The 17,530-nt window shown below is 41.3% G+C and overlaps 1 protein-coding gene across 1 annotated transcript; it reads right to left on the bottom strand.

Annotated features, from left to right (window-relative positions):
* Positions 1-10,358: 10,358 nt before the first annotated feature.
* LOC311096108 (zinc finger CCHC domain-containing protein 24-like) lies at positions 10,359-15,642 on the bottom strand. Its single transcript, XM_084135082.1, has 3 exons — positions 15,522-15,642; positions 14,000-14,164; positions 10,359-11,526 (listed from the first exon to the last, which is right to left on the bottom strand). The coding sequence occupies exons 2-3, from the start codon at positions 14,138-14,140 to the stop codon at positions 11,410-11,412; spliced, it is 258 nt and encodes an 85-aa protein (XP_083991208.1). The 5' UTR covers positions 14,141-14,164; positions 15,522-15,642; the 3' UTR covers positions 10,359-11,409.
* Positions 15,643-17,530: the final 1,888 nt, after the last annotated feature.

Raw genomic sequence — 17,530 nt, 5'->3', positions numbered from 1 at the left:
GAACTGGAAGAGAGAGCTACTCTCTGAGAGAACAAAGGAAATTAACATTTGAACTCACTCTTGTGAAGTTAGCATCACCATTTGAGACGCAAAGTCTCACCTCAGAATACATCTCTTCCCCTCTTCCCCCACTCCCCGTCTCTCAAGCTGAGATCACATGAAATTCAACCAAAAATCCATATGGTTTAATGTGAACAATTATCATACAGTTTTACAAATGTTTGGTATCATTTGAAATGTCTCAGTGCGACTGGTACAAATGTCTCATTTCCAAATAAGTAAAACAAAAGATAATAAGGTTTTTAAGAGTTTAGGGATAACTGGCACACAAAGGAAGGTGGTCTCTAGGCAAATGGTCTCATACCCCCCAAAAGGTGTCAACTCTGAATGTAAATTCCCATTGTTAGCAGATGTTTCCATGTGAAAGAAGTTCTGTCTATATAATGAAATGCAGCAGGGGATTCGGCCCTTTTCTGTACCTCAGATTAGCCTGTGAGGTTGAGAGTGAGACCTCTCAGCCTCATATATTTCTTAATGTTAGGTTTGCATCTCTTCTCTTTATTCCAGAGCATTTGATGTTTTGTATCGATTATCTTTGAATTGATTATGAATTTGGCATGATACATTTACCTGACAAAATAAATTGTTACATTTGATTATTCTAACTGACTTTGACATTATTTTCATTAAAGAGTTAAAAAGAATAGTCAAACATTTGCTCACATTTAATGATGCACAGATATCATTAAAACCTTTCATTTATGGAGTCAGATGAAATAACGAGAGAATACATATTCAAATGTATTGCATTTAATCAAAAAATACTTTGCCTCGAGAAAAAGACAGTAACACATAGAAACCTTCCACGCTGGTCGGATGCCGGACTTTGGGCCGACAGAGTGCGAGCTTATACCCTGATCTTCACACAACTCTACTATGCTAAAACCATATTAATCTCAGATTCCATCTATTCCATGTTTCTTATAATATGAAATACTATTTATGTTAATATGTTAATGTAAATATGAAACACTATTTATGTTAATATGTAATGCAAATATGAAACGGAAGCTGTAAAGGAAAGTCCAAGAGAAGTGATGAGTCCCAGCTGAGGACCCCAGTGTGCCTGCTAAAGCTGTTCTCGCGATTCTTATTGTAAATCAATCAAACTTTAATTCCAATATTGACTAGTATTTTAAATATTACTAGATTCATTAGATGATAGTACTTATTTATTGTATGCAATTACTTTTCATTCGAAACTAGTACCTATTTCTACTATTACTTATTTATTAGACACTAGTATCTTTTATAATTGAAACTAGTCACATTTCTTATCTTACTAGTCACAACTGGTATTTTTTACTCGTCTTATGTTATGACTAGTCAGAATGGCCACTCGACGAAGTTCCGTAATATCGTCGAGGGTGACCTCTCCGCTGTCGTCCACCTCTTTGAGGAGGTTGGCCTGGTATGCCTGCAATAATCTCTTTGTATGCAGGCATGCACCAGCCCGACCCGCCGCCATATATGCTATCTGTGGTAGATTTTTCTTCTTTTGTACCCGACTAAAAATTACCTGGGGCGTCTACAGTCAACAATTAATAATCTTTATACTCCAGCACTGCGTCCACGGTCGACACTTAACAATCTTTATACTCCAGCACTGCGTCCACGGTCGACACTTAACAATCTTTATACTCCAGCACTGGGTCTACGGTCGACACTTAACAATCTTTATACTCCAGCACTGGGTCTACGGTCGACACTTAACAATCTTTATACTCCAGCACTGCGTCTACGGTCGACACTTAACAATCTTTATACTCCAGCACTGCGTCCACGGTCGACACTTAACAATCTTTATACTCCAGCACTGGGTCTACGGTCGACACTTAACAATCTTTATACTCCAGCACTGCGTCTACGGTCGACACTTAACAATCTTTATACTCCAGCACTGCGTCTACGGTCGACACTTAACAATCTTTATACTCCAGCACTGCGTCTACGGTCGACACTTAACAATCTTTATACTCCAGCACTGCGTCCACGGTCGACACTTAACAATCTTTATACTCCAGCACTGCGTCTACGGTCGACACTTAACAATCTTTATACTCCAGCACTGGGTCTACGGTCGACACTTAACAATCTTTATACTCCAGCACTGGGTCTACGGTCGACACTTAACAATCTTTATACTCCAGCACTGCGTCCACGGTCGACACTTAACAATCTTTATACTCCAGCACTGCGTCTACGGTCGACACTTAAAGGGATAGTTCACTTTGAAATAAAATTTTGGTATGTTTTAGCTTACCTCAAGGGCATCCAAGATGTAGGTGTCTTTTTTTCCGCATTAGTTTCAATTTTGATATTTTTAGGTCAAACCGTTCTTGTCTGCCAGTCATATAATGCAGGTCAATGGTCACTGTCTCAAAGAGCATGCACAGAGTCCAAATTAAAACAATTCCCCATCGTCCAAATTAAACAATTCCCCATCGTAAGTACACATTGTTGGCCTAAGACACGAAACGAGCGGTTTGTGTGAGAAAACGAACAGTATTTATATCGTTTATACCTCTTGTAACACAGCCACGTCCAAGTGATCTGAGGGCGCTCGCGCATCCTGCTGTGTGACGTGTGCACAGACTGATGCATAGATATATACACTAGATGTCACCTTGGCTACTGCAGTTCTTTGGAACGAATGCAGTAGCCAAGGCGACATCTAGTGTATATACTATGCACCAGTCTGCGCACACGTCACACAGCAGGAAGCGCGCGCGCCCTCAGATCACTTGGACGTGGCTGTGTTACAAGAGGTATAAACGATATACTGTAAATACTGTTCGTTTTCTCACACAAACCGCTCGTTTCATGTCTTAGGCCTTCAATGTGTACTTACGATGGGGAATTGTTTAATTTGGACGATGGGGAATTGTTTTAATGTAACGATAGTAATAAAACGATAGTAACATGACCATAGACCTGCATTATATGACTGGCAGACAAGAACGGTTTGACCTAAAAATATAAAAATTGAAACTACTGCGGAAAAAAAGACACCTACATCTTGGATGCCCTTGAGGTAAGCTAAAACATACCAAAATTTTATTTCAAAGTGAACTATCCCTTTAACAACCTTTATACTCCAGCACTGCGTCCACGGTCGACACTTAACAATCTTTATACTCCAGCACTGCGTCCACGGTCGTCACTTAACAATCTTTATACTCCATGCTGGAGACGCAGCACTATAAATCACAATATAAGGGTATCGGGTACTCCAATTCGCTCGCAGACCCCCAAAGTTCCAGGTCGGTCGTCAAGACTTTGGTGAGAAGCAGCGCGTGTCACGTGCTTCGCTCTGAAATACAAAATCTGTTAGCAAAAGGGGCGATAGAACTAGTCCCCCCCATGCTACAGCACTCGGGGTTTTACAGCCGCTATTTTCTAGTTCCGAAAAAAGACGGCGACATCAGACTCATCCTAGATCTGAGACATTTGAACAAGGCTCTCATGAGACGGCCATTCAAAATGTTAACTACCAAACAAATCCTTGCGCAAATTCACCCGGGGGATTGTTTTTTTACTGTGAATCTGAAAGACGCTTACTTTCACATTCAGATAGCCCCTCGTCACAGGCCAGCCTTTGAGGGGCAGGCTTATCAGTACACAGTTCTACCGTTCGGTCTGTCCCTAGCACCCCGTACATTTACGAAGTGCATGGACGCGGCGCTTTCTCCCCTGAGGCATCAGGGAGTGCGTGTGCTAAACTATCTCAACAATTGGTTGGTTCTAGCTCAGTCGAGAACCGAACTTTTACAACACAGAGCTTTGATTCTCAGCCATTTGGAATGCCTGGGTCTCAAAATCAATTTATCCAAGAGCAAACTGAGTCCCAGCCAGAGTGTGATCTTCCTGGTTACAGTTATCGACTCTACAACTATGAAAGCGCAGCTCACACCAGAGCGCGCGCTCTCTATTCAACAGCTGGCAGCCTCCTTCAAGGCAGGCGAGTGCTCACCCCTGAAAAAGTTTCAGAAACTTCTCGGTCTCATGGCAGCTGCATCGTCAGTACTCCGTATGGGACTACTGCGCATGCGCCCACTGCAGCACTGGCTCAAATGCCATGTGCCAGCCCATGCATGGCGGTCAGGCAGCCTGCGCATCATGGTGAATCACAGTTGTCTAAGGACCCTGACTCCCTGGCAGGCTCAGAACTGGTACCACGAGGGCGTGACCATGGGGACGAATTCCGCATTGAAAGTGGTTTTCACAGACGCCTCCAACCGAGGTTGGGGAGCGCTGCACGAGGGCAAGCCTGTCTCCGCCTTTTCGCCTCGAAAGACAACACTCACTGCGCAGTGATCTCCTCATGCAGGCGAACGGGACGATATGGCATCTGCGACCCGACTTATGGGCCCTCCATGTGTGGCCCCTCAACGGGTACCCAGGGACCTCCCTGAGAAGGTCCTGAACACAATCACTGAGGCTAGGGCCCCGTCTACTAGGCGCCTCTATGCTCTGAAGTGGTCAGTGTTCTCCAACTGGTGCTCGGACGAACCCGAGACATGCAAGGTATCGGTCGCACTCGCTATTGCAGCTCATCATGCTCCGGTGGCTGGCCAATCGCTAGGAAGAAACAACTTGGTCTTACGGTTTCTGAAGGGAGCCAGAAGGATGAACCCTTCCAGGCCTCCGTCTGTGCCATCGTGGGACCTCTCCACAGTCCTTGGGGCCCTGAAGGGACCACCTTTTGAACCGCTTCAGTCGGTTGATCTCAAACTACTCTCACTAAAGACTGCTCTCCTGCTGGCACTGGCTTCTATCAAGCGAGTGGGGGATCTGAAGGCACTCTCTGTGAGCCCCTCCTGTTTGGAGTTTGGAGTTGGTGACTCCAAAGTCACCCTCAAACCCAGGCATGGCTATGTACCCAAAGTGCTCTCAACACCATTTAGAGCACAGGTTATCACATTATTAGCTCTTCCCCCTTCCGAAGAGGATGGGGAGGCTAATTTGCTCTGCCCCGTTAGAGCACTGAAAATCTATCTGGAGCGTTCTGCGTCTTTTAGACAATCAGAACAGCTCTTTGTCTGCTTCGGTGGCCGATCCAAGGGATCTCCAGTCATGAAGCAAAGGCTGCCCAGATGGGTAGTAGATGCTATATCTCTGGCATATACCTCAATGGGTCAGGTTTGCCCTATTGGCACTAGAGCCCTTTTGACTAGAGGCATGGCCTCGTCTTGGGCTTGGTCCTCTGGGTTTCCAATTCAGGACGTTTGTGCGGCGGCCAGCTGGTCCTCGCCTTCCACATTTGTGAAATTCTATAACATGGAGGTACCAACAAGTGACTGGTCTTATCCACATGTCATGTCAATGTTCATACGCAATACTAAGTGACCATTCTCGAAAGGGAACGTACTCGGTTACTATCGTAACCTCGGTTCCCTGAGAGATAGGGAACGAGTATTGCGTAGCCGGCCGCACTATAGTAACATGGCAACTATAGTTACCGCAGCACAGCCAATGAGTGAGCCAGACACTCACTGTGCTAGCTGTGCAGCTGCAAATGCGTTTGACATTTTAGGCTTCAGACTTTTTGAGGAAAAGGAGTTTCCCCCACTGCGTATAGCTACGCAATACTCGTTCCCTAACTCTCAGGGAACCGAGGTTACGATAGTAACCGAGTATGTTACCATGGTACAGTTTTTGAAGGGATGCCAGACATCTGAATGAATTATAGTCTAATATCTGTTCAGCTTATGGAGAACTTTATTACAGTTGTTTTTAATGAGTGTAAAGGTTTTTGTGTCAGATGTAAAGCAACAGAGAAAAGCCTCTTGGATTCACAGGACAGTTTCTGACTAATGTCTTGAACATCACAGTTGTCCAATATAAACAAATAAATCATTTTCATGAAAACGAAAGAGGCTTCTCTTCCTCCTGTGTGTCACATCAATCCTTTCACTCATATAGAAACTTTTTTTTAGAAATGAAAGGGTTTGTCTTCAGAAGCGAACAGTGGAAAACTGGTCATGTTGGTGTCAGGTGTGTCCTGACAGGTGAATGAACATCATCAACTTACAGGTAAGAGGAAAAAACACCATTTCTAAGAAATGTCAAGGCTTGCCCTGATCCAAAGTTATTTTCGTAAACGAAAACTGAAACTAAGACTAAAACTAAAACTATTGGTCAAAAACCATTTTCGTAAACTAAAAAAAAAAAATCATAATAAATGAAAAACTAAAACTAAACGAAACTAACAACAGTTACTGAAAAACTAACTGAAATAAAATAATAATTAGCAAAAATAAATAAACGTTTTCGTATTTATTTATCACACACGACACGCAGAAAGACACGCAACAATATCGTGTGCACAGACAGCGTGCCGGAATCGAATTCTCTTTCTGTTATGAGGATGCAGAGATGAACCCAAGCGCAGACAGAATGCACTACACACAAGGTTTGATGACAATAATGGGGAAAAAAAAACCCACGAGGGGGCAAAACATAGACAAGACAAGGAGTGACTACACTAGACTATGATTTGACGTAACTAGACGATAAACAAACAGCTAATTCAAAATCAGAACTTTCTTAAGACGGTAATCTTGACAGGGTACTCACAGAGCTCAACAAGGTTTCACAATGAATCATAATGTGTAATAATGAACCGGCACAGGACAGCAAACACAAGGGGACTAAATAGGGAGACTAATGATAACATAACAGGTGACACAGGTAAAGCAATAATGACAAAACGAGGATAACAAGGGGGCGGGGTTAAGTGACGAGACAACACAAGCACATGGCCCAAACAAATGGCCATGTGCTTGTACACAAAACATGGGTCTGTCATGATCCTGCCTCAAGACTAGGGAAAATCAAGGACAAGGCAGAACCATGACAGAACCCCTCCCTTAAGGAGCGGCTTCCAGACGCTCCTCAAGGGAACATCAAACACGGGACATGACAGACTGTGACACAGACCCAAACCAACAAAACATGACAAATAGTAGTAGCGGCAGACACGAAAACACGACAACAGGGTTGGGATGCAACAATAAAAATAACAAACACGGGAGGGGGGGCGGAGGAACAGAAGAGTTCATGGGGGATAGTCCAGGGTGGATGGGTGGACTGGGGGTCTTGGTTTTTCGGGACGAGGGCTGAGGACGACGAATCCGGGCAGACTTGGATGGGGACACATGAGGAAAAGTCTTGGGGGAAACAGTCCGGGGTTTAGTGGAGACAGGGGTGACCGGGGAAACACACGGCGGCTTGACAGGGATGGAAACCGCAACAGGAACAGAAACAGGGGGTACAGCGGGTGACAGGACAGGAATCATGACGGGGGGTACAGCAGGCAACTGTGGAGTGGGAGAAGGTGCCGGGCTTGCAGAAACAGACCAGGAATCAACGCTCCCCGAAAGTAGAATAGGAATCGACGCTCCCCATCTCCGATTCTGTAGTGGCGTTGATAGTAGCTGACGCTGGAACAGAGCTCTCTGCAGCCGGCTTGGGATCAGCGCTCTCTGCAGCTGGCCTGGGCACAGGGTCTGGGGACAAGACAGGACTGACAGGGACTTCTAGAATCTTGACAAGACGGGATAAGTACTCTGACAGGGTTCTTGCAGCAATGACGATCGGCATCTCTTGACTAGCTGAAACTGAGTGCAAAACAGCCTCAGCAGCTGAATCGGCCGCTGCCCTCTCTGCAGCACTCACGACTGCAGGCTCGGGAACAGCTCTCACTGCTGCAGACTCTGGAACCGCGCCTTCAGCAGCCAATTCAGGAACAGTACCTTCGGTTGCAGCGGGCTCTGAGACCGTGCTTTCAGTTGCAGCGGGCTCTTGGACAGCACCCTCAGCAGCAGCGGACTCCGGGACAGCACCATCCGTAGCAGCAGGCTCTAGGACAGCGCTTTCAGTAGGAGCGAGCTCAGGGACAGACAGAGACAGAGGATTGGAGGCTCCCTTCCTCCTCTTCTTTCTCCTTGGCCGCGGAGCAGATGCCATGGTTGGACTAGCGACTGGTTGGGGAAGCTCAACAGGAGCTGTGACTGGGGCATGGAGGACAGTCTCTGACAGGGCTGATTCCGTTGCAGAGGACTCTGATGCCGACTCCCATGAGGTCCGTCTCCCACACTTGCCGAGGAGACTTTCGGGTACGACTGATGCCTCAGGGGTGGAAGTGGAGCCAGCTTGATTCCCCTGGGTAACCACAGCCAGGACACGACCCTCCGGGATCACTGACAGCTTGGGTGATGGTGACGACAAGGTGGAACCCCGCGACTCCCTCTGCAACAAACAATCCACCATCTCACCTTCTCAAACCAAGACATGGTTATGTCCCCAAAGTGCTTGCTACTCTTTTCAGAGCGCAAGTCATTTCTCTGTCAGCCCTCTCTGGATCTGACAGCGAGAGTGACGTGAGTCTCCTTTGCCCAGTCAGGGCGCTGAGAATTTACGTGGAACGTTCTGCTGCCTTCAGACAGTCAGAACAGCTCTTTGTTTCTTTTGGTGGCCGCACTAAAGGGCTAGCTACCTCGAAACAAAGCCTTTCCAGGTGGATAGTGGATGCTATCACACTAGCTTATACATCGAAAGGCCTTCGTTGTCAGAGCTAATTCCACTAGAGGCATGGCCTCTTCGTGGGCCTGGTCCAGTGGGATTTCACTTCAAGATATTTGTATGGCGGCAGGCTGGACCTTTCCGTCTACATTTATAAGGTTTTATAACCTGGAAGTTCCTGCTCTTCAAGCTAGGTTGTTATCAGTCTAGTTAATCTTTGCAGTTCTGCCTGACTCAGTTCCTCAGACTGCAAGATATGTTCTAGTGTTCTTGTACACAGTGGCTGTGTCCAGTCCAGTTGTCACTTACAGTTCAGGCTGGCTAAATCTACCCTGACTGTTATACTGTGTTAACCACCTTTATTCACATTAAGGTAACCATGTTGCCTTATGTTATTTTATTAAGCCCACTCCACGTCGGCTTCTATCTTCCCATTATCATATGAGCCCAGGGCACTTGCCCTTGGGACAGTGTTGTGGTTGATTCTTAGCACGCACGGCACTTTACATTGGGTTCCCGTAGTGTAAGCTAGCTTATGCAACACGAGAGTACTCTCGTAAGAGAATGTGTCTCTTGATGAGGGGTTAGATGAGGGAACGAGTGTTGCGTAACCCTGCTGTGCTTGTGCTACCATCTGTTTTCGCTTCAGTCGATGAAAACCAAGGCGCATCCTATCGAGTTCTGGCTTATATAGGCATAGCCACGCCCATTCTGGGGTTTATGCGTTTTACATTAATTTTTGGCTCCAGTATTCTCGAGAAAGAGGTTTTTCCCGTAGCGTAAGCTAGCTTACGCAACACTCGTTCCCTCATCTAGAGAGAACCGAGGTTACGTTAGTAACCGAGATGCTTTCCGCTATCAGCAACGGCTTTGGCTCAAAATGATTCTTTAAAGTGTCCACGATATATCTTTGTAAGACTTATCCTTTGGCTTCTCTGGTTGTACCAAGTTCCTTAGTAAACTGTAGGTAGTTGCTCCCATCACACTCAACAGGGTCGCAAACTGTTTCTCCTGGCGTATGTCGTTCGCCTCGAAGAACTGCTCAAGCCGTTCATTATAAGCTGACCAAGACTCTGCTTTCACCGACATGCACGCCCGAACTTTTCCCAACATTCCCAGCACTATAGCTACGGAATCTCTACTGTGTCAAATGCAAAACTTTCAAGCATACAATACATCACAACTTCTAAACCATACAAAAAAAAAAACGATAGAAAAGAAGAAGGGAAAAAACTCAAGCACGAGTCACTACTCACACTCACAACGATCCACTCACTCCCAGCATGCACTCCGATAGAGAGAGAGAGAGAGAGAGAGAGAGGAGGTAAAGAGAGAGAGCTCCAATAAAGGGACCCAGAGAATAAGAAGAGAGGCAGAGCAACTGTTACAATCCTCTTTTATCCGTTCTGTGACCATGTGACCGAAACCCAAATGTGAGACAATCAAACTGACCAATCAGATAATTACAGTTTCCCCCATTGTACTAAAGGTGTGACAATTCGTAGACCCCCCGATGTACATGCATTTAGGCCTACAGGCCTGATCACTATCAGCCCATCTGTGCCTTTAGGAATTCCAAATTATATGTTCATTTTCAAATATCTTGGATTATTTTAAATCTTACACTTCACAGCAACCTGATATCAAATAAAAGGTACATGCACCATTAACACTATTCAGAGGGATATTATATATATATATATCTCACAGCACATTAAATGAGAATTGAGGGTCAGTTTGAGTTTTGTGGTTGATGTAAGGAGGAGATCCAGTCAGATGATTAAGACAAATTTTATTTCTCAAAAGCAGACAATCAAATAATAAATAAAGAGTAAAATTAATTCACCCATAATCAGGATTAAAAGTTTAATAAAGAAACATAAAATGAACAGTTAAAATAACTGCTAATATTTCTAAGTAAGATATAATAAAAACACTCTCCCCTGGTTTCACAGACAAGGCTTAAGATAGTCCCAGACTATAATGCATCTTTAAGCTGTTTTAACCAAATGTAACTTGTACTGACATATCTTAAATATGTCAGTACCATTGTTTTGTCTCAAGATGCACACCAGTAATGCGTTTTTTTTCTAATGCATGTTAATAAAAGCTATTTAAATGCCCTAATTGAACTAAGGCCTAATCCTGGCTTAATCTAAGCCCTGTCTGTGAAACTGGGCCTCTGGGTATAATATTCTTAGCTTATAAACAGTTGCTTATTGGAACAGAGTTAAGTTCCTCTTTTCACAGTATATTGTATCGAAGCAGACACAAACATATCTAGTTTTCATGTTTTCAGACTCTGAGGTGTTAGCCCGTACAAGATGTTCAGCTTAGATTGCATTCATTTACCACTTTATTCTGAGACATTGTGGTCTGTCTATTGGAAACTTACTTTTGGACTTTTGCCCTCATCTAAACAAGAAGTTCAAAAGTTCACACTAAGTCAATCAGATATATATTTGAGGCATAAAGCTTCATAAAAGAAAAGCATTAAACATGCATTTCAAATTATATAAATGATTAATGATAAAACATAAGCATGAAATATTTTTTTTCTTTTTCTAATTCATCAGTGGTGTTTTAATTGTGGTGCTCCATTTACTTTAACAACCACAGATTTATTGTTAAAAATATGTTTTTTCTGTGGAAATCAACATATTGCATAAATGATGCTGACACCATTTCAGTTTCATTTACTTAGAGTTTTGCTTCAAATCAGGAATCAGTGAATATTGTTCAGCTAAAGTGGAGCAGATTTTAGCACAAGGTGTATATGTAGAGGGTGTATCTGGGCGTCTTTAGGATGCCGGGGGTCAGAGTTCAACACCGATCTCGACCACAGTAGCGTCCGAGCTGCTTACACTTCTCACAGAGTTCCTGAGGATGATGTTTGCTCAGGTCAGATTTGTCCAGGCCGTCAGGTTTCTCCAGAGGAGTCTGCAAACACAGAGGAAAGATTTTAAATCCTTCCGCTCATCCCTAGAGAAATATTTCTCTTATAGAGCACTGATTCTGCTTTAATTTCCATGTTCATCTTTCTTTAGTGTAATGTTGCTGTTTGTTTAATGTCTTGTTTTCTAGTAAAAAAAAAAACATCTTTAAAACAAGAAGCATTTACAAAGTCAGATTGCACAAAGTGAATCCGTTTATTTTTTACCCAATTTTTAAAGCAGAAACTTCACTGAGGTTATGTTTACACTTTAAATAATTCAGCAATACATCATTTAATTTTGCTAAAGTATCTCGTTTTAAGGACGTTAAGATATTGCAACCAGAAAACAAACCCTAATCTAATGGCAGAAATGCTGTTTTAGATTAGATTAGATTAGATTATATTAGATTAGAAAATCTTTATTAATCCCGATAGGGAAACTGGTTTGCCACCAACTTAGACCATACAGCCAACAAACACAATACACAACTAACAGACAGATAAATAATCCTGCATTAAGAGACTATTAAAACCTGATTAAGAACCAGTGAGACATTATTAAAAAAAGATTCAGTTTCACAATTCAAAAGTGCAGAATGCAAAGAAATGTAACAATTAACAGTGTTTGTTGAAATATCTGACCGCTACAGGAACAAAATACCTTCTCATTCGCTCACTAGAGCACCGAGGCATTACCAATCGCTCACTGAAAGAGCTTCTGAGTCCTTTAAAAACATTGTGTAATGGCCTTCAAAAAGCAAGATTTTTTTTAGTTTTGACCTCATCCTCTTCTCCACAGTAACCTCAAGTAAGTCTGGGGTAAGACCAATAACTGAACCAGCTCTCTTGATCATCTTATTTATCCTATTTTTGTCATCAACAGATATGCTGCTTTTTTTTTTTGTCATCAACAGATATGACTCTGTGACAAGGACTAAAACAGACAGGGTATTTATACACAGACACTAATAATGTGATAGGGAACAGCTGAGTGCAATCACGAGTGATGAGAACAGACAAAGGATTATGGGAAATGCAGTTCCAGAGTGAATGGTGACAGTATGGGGAAGAGACCTCTAGTGGACACCCGGGGAAACATAAACCAGACACTGTGACAAATGTTTTTTAGCAAACCTAACAAACTGTGGTCGTGATAAAGTAAAGCAATCCGCGTCGTGCCTAACAACGCCCCTTAGCTGTTCTAAATCCACTGTAAAACACGACTTCAGTGTTAAGATTAACTGGACTACAGTCCTCAGAGCTGCTCAGCCTAAGATTGGAGAGAACGTCTTTAATCCTCTCTTTTTCATCACTGTGAAAAGCAGCTTTCTTCTTATTAATAGCAGCTATGTACTTCTCTGGTGACCCATAGTTTGTTATTGGGAAAGATTTTGATTTGTTTACACAGAATTAAAGACTTGATTGACACAGTAAAGTCACTTTCTTAGAGATCCTGTCCAGATCACTGTCCATCAAAGAACACAGACCAGTCTGTGCATTCAAAGCACCCCCTTAATGTTTCACAAGCATCCTCTGACCAGATGTGCACAGTCTTTGACGTAGTCGACTGTTATCAGAATGTATCACCGGTGATAAATATTTGGACATCAAGGTTATCAGGTCAGATTTACCCAGCGGAGGAAGCAATTTAGCAACATAGCATCCTTAAAGTTCTTATAAAACAAGTCAATAGTTTTGTCACCCCTCGTCACCATTTGTTTAAGAAAGAGAGAGAGAGCAGTGATTAAAGGGTTAGTTCACCCAAAAATGAAAATTCTGTCAGTAATTACTCTCCCTCATGTTGTTCCAACCCCGTAAGACCTTCGTTCATCTTCGGAACACAAATTAAGATATTTCTGATTAAATCTGAGAGCTGGATCACTCCTCCATAGGCTTCTAAGACATTATATACGTCACACGCATCACACACATGACCAGCGTCGGCCAATAGTGAGCCTACGTGTGACGTGCAACACAGACGCGCTGCGCTAAAACACTACGTGAAAAAACTCGAGGCCCAGAGAGAAGGAAATGAATAGTGGAATAAAGTCGTTATTTTTGTTTGTTTTTTTGCGCACAAAAAGTATTCTCGTCGCTTTATAAACTTAAGATTGAGCCACTGTAGTCACTTGGACTATATTAACGATGTCTTTACTAATTTTCTGGGCCAGCAAGTTATAATGCCTTAGAAGCCTATGGAGGAGTGAGACAGCTCTCAGATTTAATCAGAAATATCTTAATTTGTGTTCTGAAGATGAAGGTATTACGGGGTTGGAACAACTTGAGGGAGAGTAATTACTGACAGAATTTTCATTTTTGGGTGAGCTAACCCTTTAAAGTCCCCGTTTAAAATAACCAGCGCGTCTGGAGAGGATTCTCGAAATTGTCTCAGTGGCACGCTTGACGCTTCCCATTACCCGATGGAGGAATATACACCACCATCAGTCTATTTTCAGTCTAAAGTGAGCGTCTGTTCACCTGTTTGTGAGCAAGGACGTTGATGTGGCATTTGGTGCACTCCTGACCCATGTTCGGCCACGAGTTCCCACTCATCCATTTCCTCTTGCATTGGGGACACTGGTACTCCCCGAAACACCTCTTATTATCCTGATCCGCCATCAGACCCTCTTCTTTAGGGCGAGCCTGGTAAGAAAACAGTCTTTAGTTGTGCTGTGAATGGAGAGAGCTGTGTAATAACAGTGTCACGTGATTGAGATCGGCCCGCGAGTTCTGAGCTCGAACGAATAGGCAGTTTCAGTTTCACTTTCGTTTCGTTTGCAGTTGGATGTTTGAGTTTCGTATGTAACAGAAGTTGCAGCTCTTATCAATTGCACAACGTGAGGGTCACACCAGTCTTGTCGCCCATTTGGTTGCAGATTGGATCTACTTGCATAAAGTGTGGCTCTTGTCCAGGTCCTTTTTCCCACACAACTCTTCTTTCCCCTACAAGAGTTTTGTATGTTGCTGTTTTTGTCAATAAAAATAAATAAATAAAAATAAAAATGAGTCCCAGTTTAGGACCCCAGTGTGCCTGATCTGATCTAAAGCTGTTCTCGCGAATCTTATTATAATCAATCAAACTTTAATTCCAATATTGACTAGTATATTTTTAAATATTACTAGATTCATTCGATTTTTTTAATAGGTAGGCTATCTAATGACCAAGTACTAGTATCTATTGAATAAGTACTAGTATCTTAGGAACTAGAATCTAAACAATAAGTAGTACTACCGAATAAATAACTACTAATAAATACATACTTTAACTAAGACGAGGTTGCAGAACCCGAGTGCAGTTTAACAGTAGACAGAACAAGATCAAATATAAAACAAAAGCATGGCGTGGTGGCATGAAACTCAAGACTTAAACGTGAACATAAACATGGACATAAACTTCCCAACAGTGGTTACAGGCACTAGACAAACATGTTGTAACAATACTAATGACTAGACAAGGCACAAGGGACATCTGTGAACAATCAAGACAATAAACCAGGATCACATAACTAGATCAGCGGATCACATGACAGAAATGAAACTAAAGCATGAAACGAAACCAGACGTGACAACAAGTCAGAAATGAATAGTTGATATCATGACAGATCCACATAGAAGTCAATGGCAAAAAATGTAAATAGGCTATGTTACTACTAACAAAAGAATAGTTACCAGTCACTATCGAAATAAGTACTAGAATCTAATGAATAAACTAGTGTCTATTTTATACTAGTATCTAATGAGTAGCAGATCGAAGAAAATAAGAATTTGCATCTAATAAATAATACTAGTATCTTTTAAAAATGTACTACTATCTAAATAATAAGAACTAGAACTTAATGGAATAGATAGTATCTAAAAAATAAGTACTAGTTGCATGAAAATAGATACTAGTAGGTTTTAAGGGTTAAATGTTAAAACGGCTTGCCATAATAACAAACGCACCAAACACTCGATACATTGTTGTTTTAACATAGAAAACGATTGTAAAAGCAAAACTTACTTGGATATGTGATGTGATGTGAGGAATGGATCTCGGGATTTGTTCTGGATGAGGAAAGGAGGCGTCAGTCTGTATATATACGCTCTTCTATCCAAGAGGCGTGTCTTGAATAATGATGTTGTTTGGGTTGTTACCAGGACGGGATAATTATGTGTGTGTGTGTGTGTGTGTGTGTGTGTGTGTGTGTGTGTGTGTGAATTTATATATATAATGTAATGTAATATAATATAATAATACACTATCATGTAGTTTAATATATTATAATTAGTGCTGTCTGTGGTAGAGTTTTTATCTTTCGCACCTGACTCAACATTACCTGGGGTGTTTCCAGTCGATACCCCTTTTGAACACTAAGATCTATGGTATTTTGCTGGAAGCTATGTTTACTATGGTACAGTTTTTGTAAGAATGCCAGACATCTGAATATATTATAGCCTAATAATATCTGTTCAGTTTATGGATAACTTTATTACAGTTGTTTTTAATGAGTGCAAAGGTTTGTGTGTCAGATGTAAAGCAACAGAGATAAGCCTCTTGATTTCACAGGACAGTTTCTGACTAATGCAGACCTGAGCCTTGAACATGCCAGTTTTACAATATAAACAAATACATCATTTTCATGAAAACGAAACAGGCTTCTCTTCCTCGTGTGTCACGTGACGTCAGTGCTTTCACTCGAATAGAAACTTAGAAATGAAAGGGTTTGGCTTCAGAAGCGAACAGCGGAAAACTGGTCATCCCATACACATAATAAATATATTTTAAATATATTTTCAGAATATATTTTGAAATATATTTTTGGAATATATGCAAATATTCGAAATTGGCCCAATAAATATATTTTAGTTAAATATATGTAAATATATTTTTTATTTTTTTGAAAATATATTTTAGTTAAATATGTGAATATATTTATGTCAATATATTTACTAACAACATATATGTTCATATATGTTTTAACTTTTGCAGATTGTTTCATTTGAAATATATTTTGAAATTTAAAAAGTTAACATTTTCACAAACAACACATTTTCAATGTATTTTTTACATTTTTATTTATTTCATTTGAAATCTTTTTATTGTTTAAGTGTACTTCACTGTTGGAGTGTCACTGTTATACTTGCATCATAAATATTGTGCATATTTTCAATATTTAAATGACTTCAGGAAAGATGTCAATAAAACACAACAATAAATCTAATAAATGCACTTAGTGTTAGGCACGTGCCACCTAATATGGCCTAATAGTCCTAGGAAAGCAACTATCTGTCATTTTACATTGCAGTCATTTAAATGTAAGTACAGTATTTATTATAGCTGTTTGTCATAATACAGTAGTGAAATATGGTAGCCTACTGTTGTGTATAGGGGAAAAGGTAGAGGAATTACTATGATCAAAATACATTTTCGACCCTTCTTTAGCAAGCTAAACATTTTATGACCATATATTTTGTCATATATTTTACATTACATGTTATAAATGTAAATATATTTCACACTTAACATCATATATTTTTGTTATATTTCAGAATATATTTCAAAATGATAAATAAGTGGACAACAATGCAACAATATTTCAATGTATTTGGAATATGTGCCACATATATTTTTGACACTTTAAAATATATTTCAATATATATTTTTTTTTCTGTATGGGATGGTCGTGTGTCCTGACAGGTGAATGAACGTCATCAACTTCCAGATAAAAGAGGAAAACACCATTACTAAGAAAAGTCAAGGCTTGCCCTGATCCTCACACAACTCTGCTATACTAAAACCATATTAATCTCAGATTTCATCTCTTCCATGTTTCTTACAATATGAAATACTATTTATGTAAATATGAAACAGAAGCTGTAAAGGAAAAGCAAAGACACACACCCACATGAGTTTCACATTCCACAAAGTTCAAGAGCTTTTCTTTAATCAGCCTGTAATGGACTCACATGAGCAGCAGAATCTACACCTGATCATGTGATCTCAACACTCTTATATAGACATTTATAATC

Source organism: Abramis brama, assembly GCF_963993115.1.
Source record: "Abramis brama genome assembly, chromosome: 14".
NCBI classification, from domain to species: Eukaryota; Metazoa; Chordata; class Actinopteri; order Cypriniformes; family Leuciscidae; genus Abramis; species Abramis brama.
This window is presented reverse-complemented; position numbering and strand designations above follow the sequence as displayed.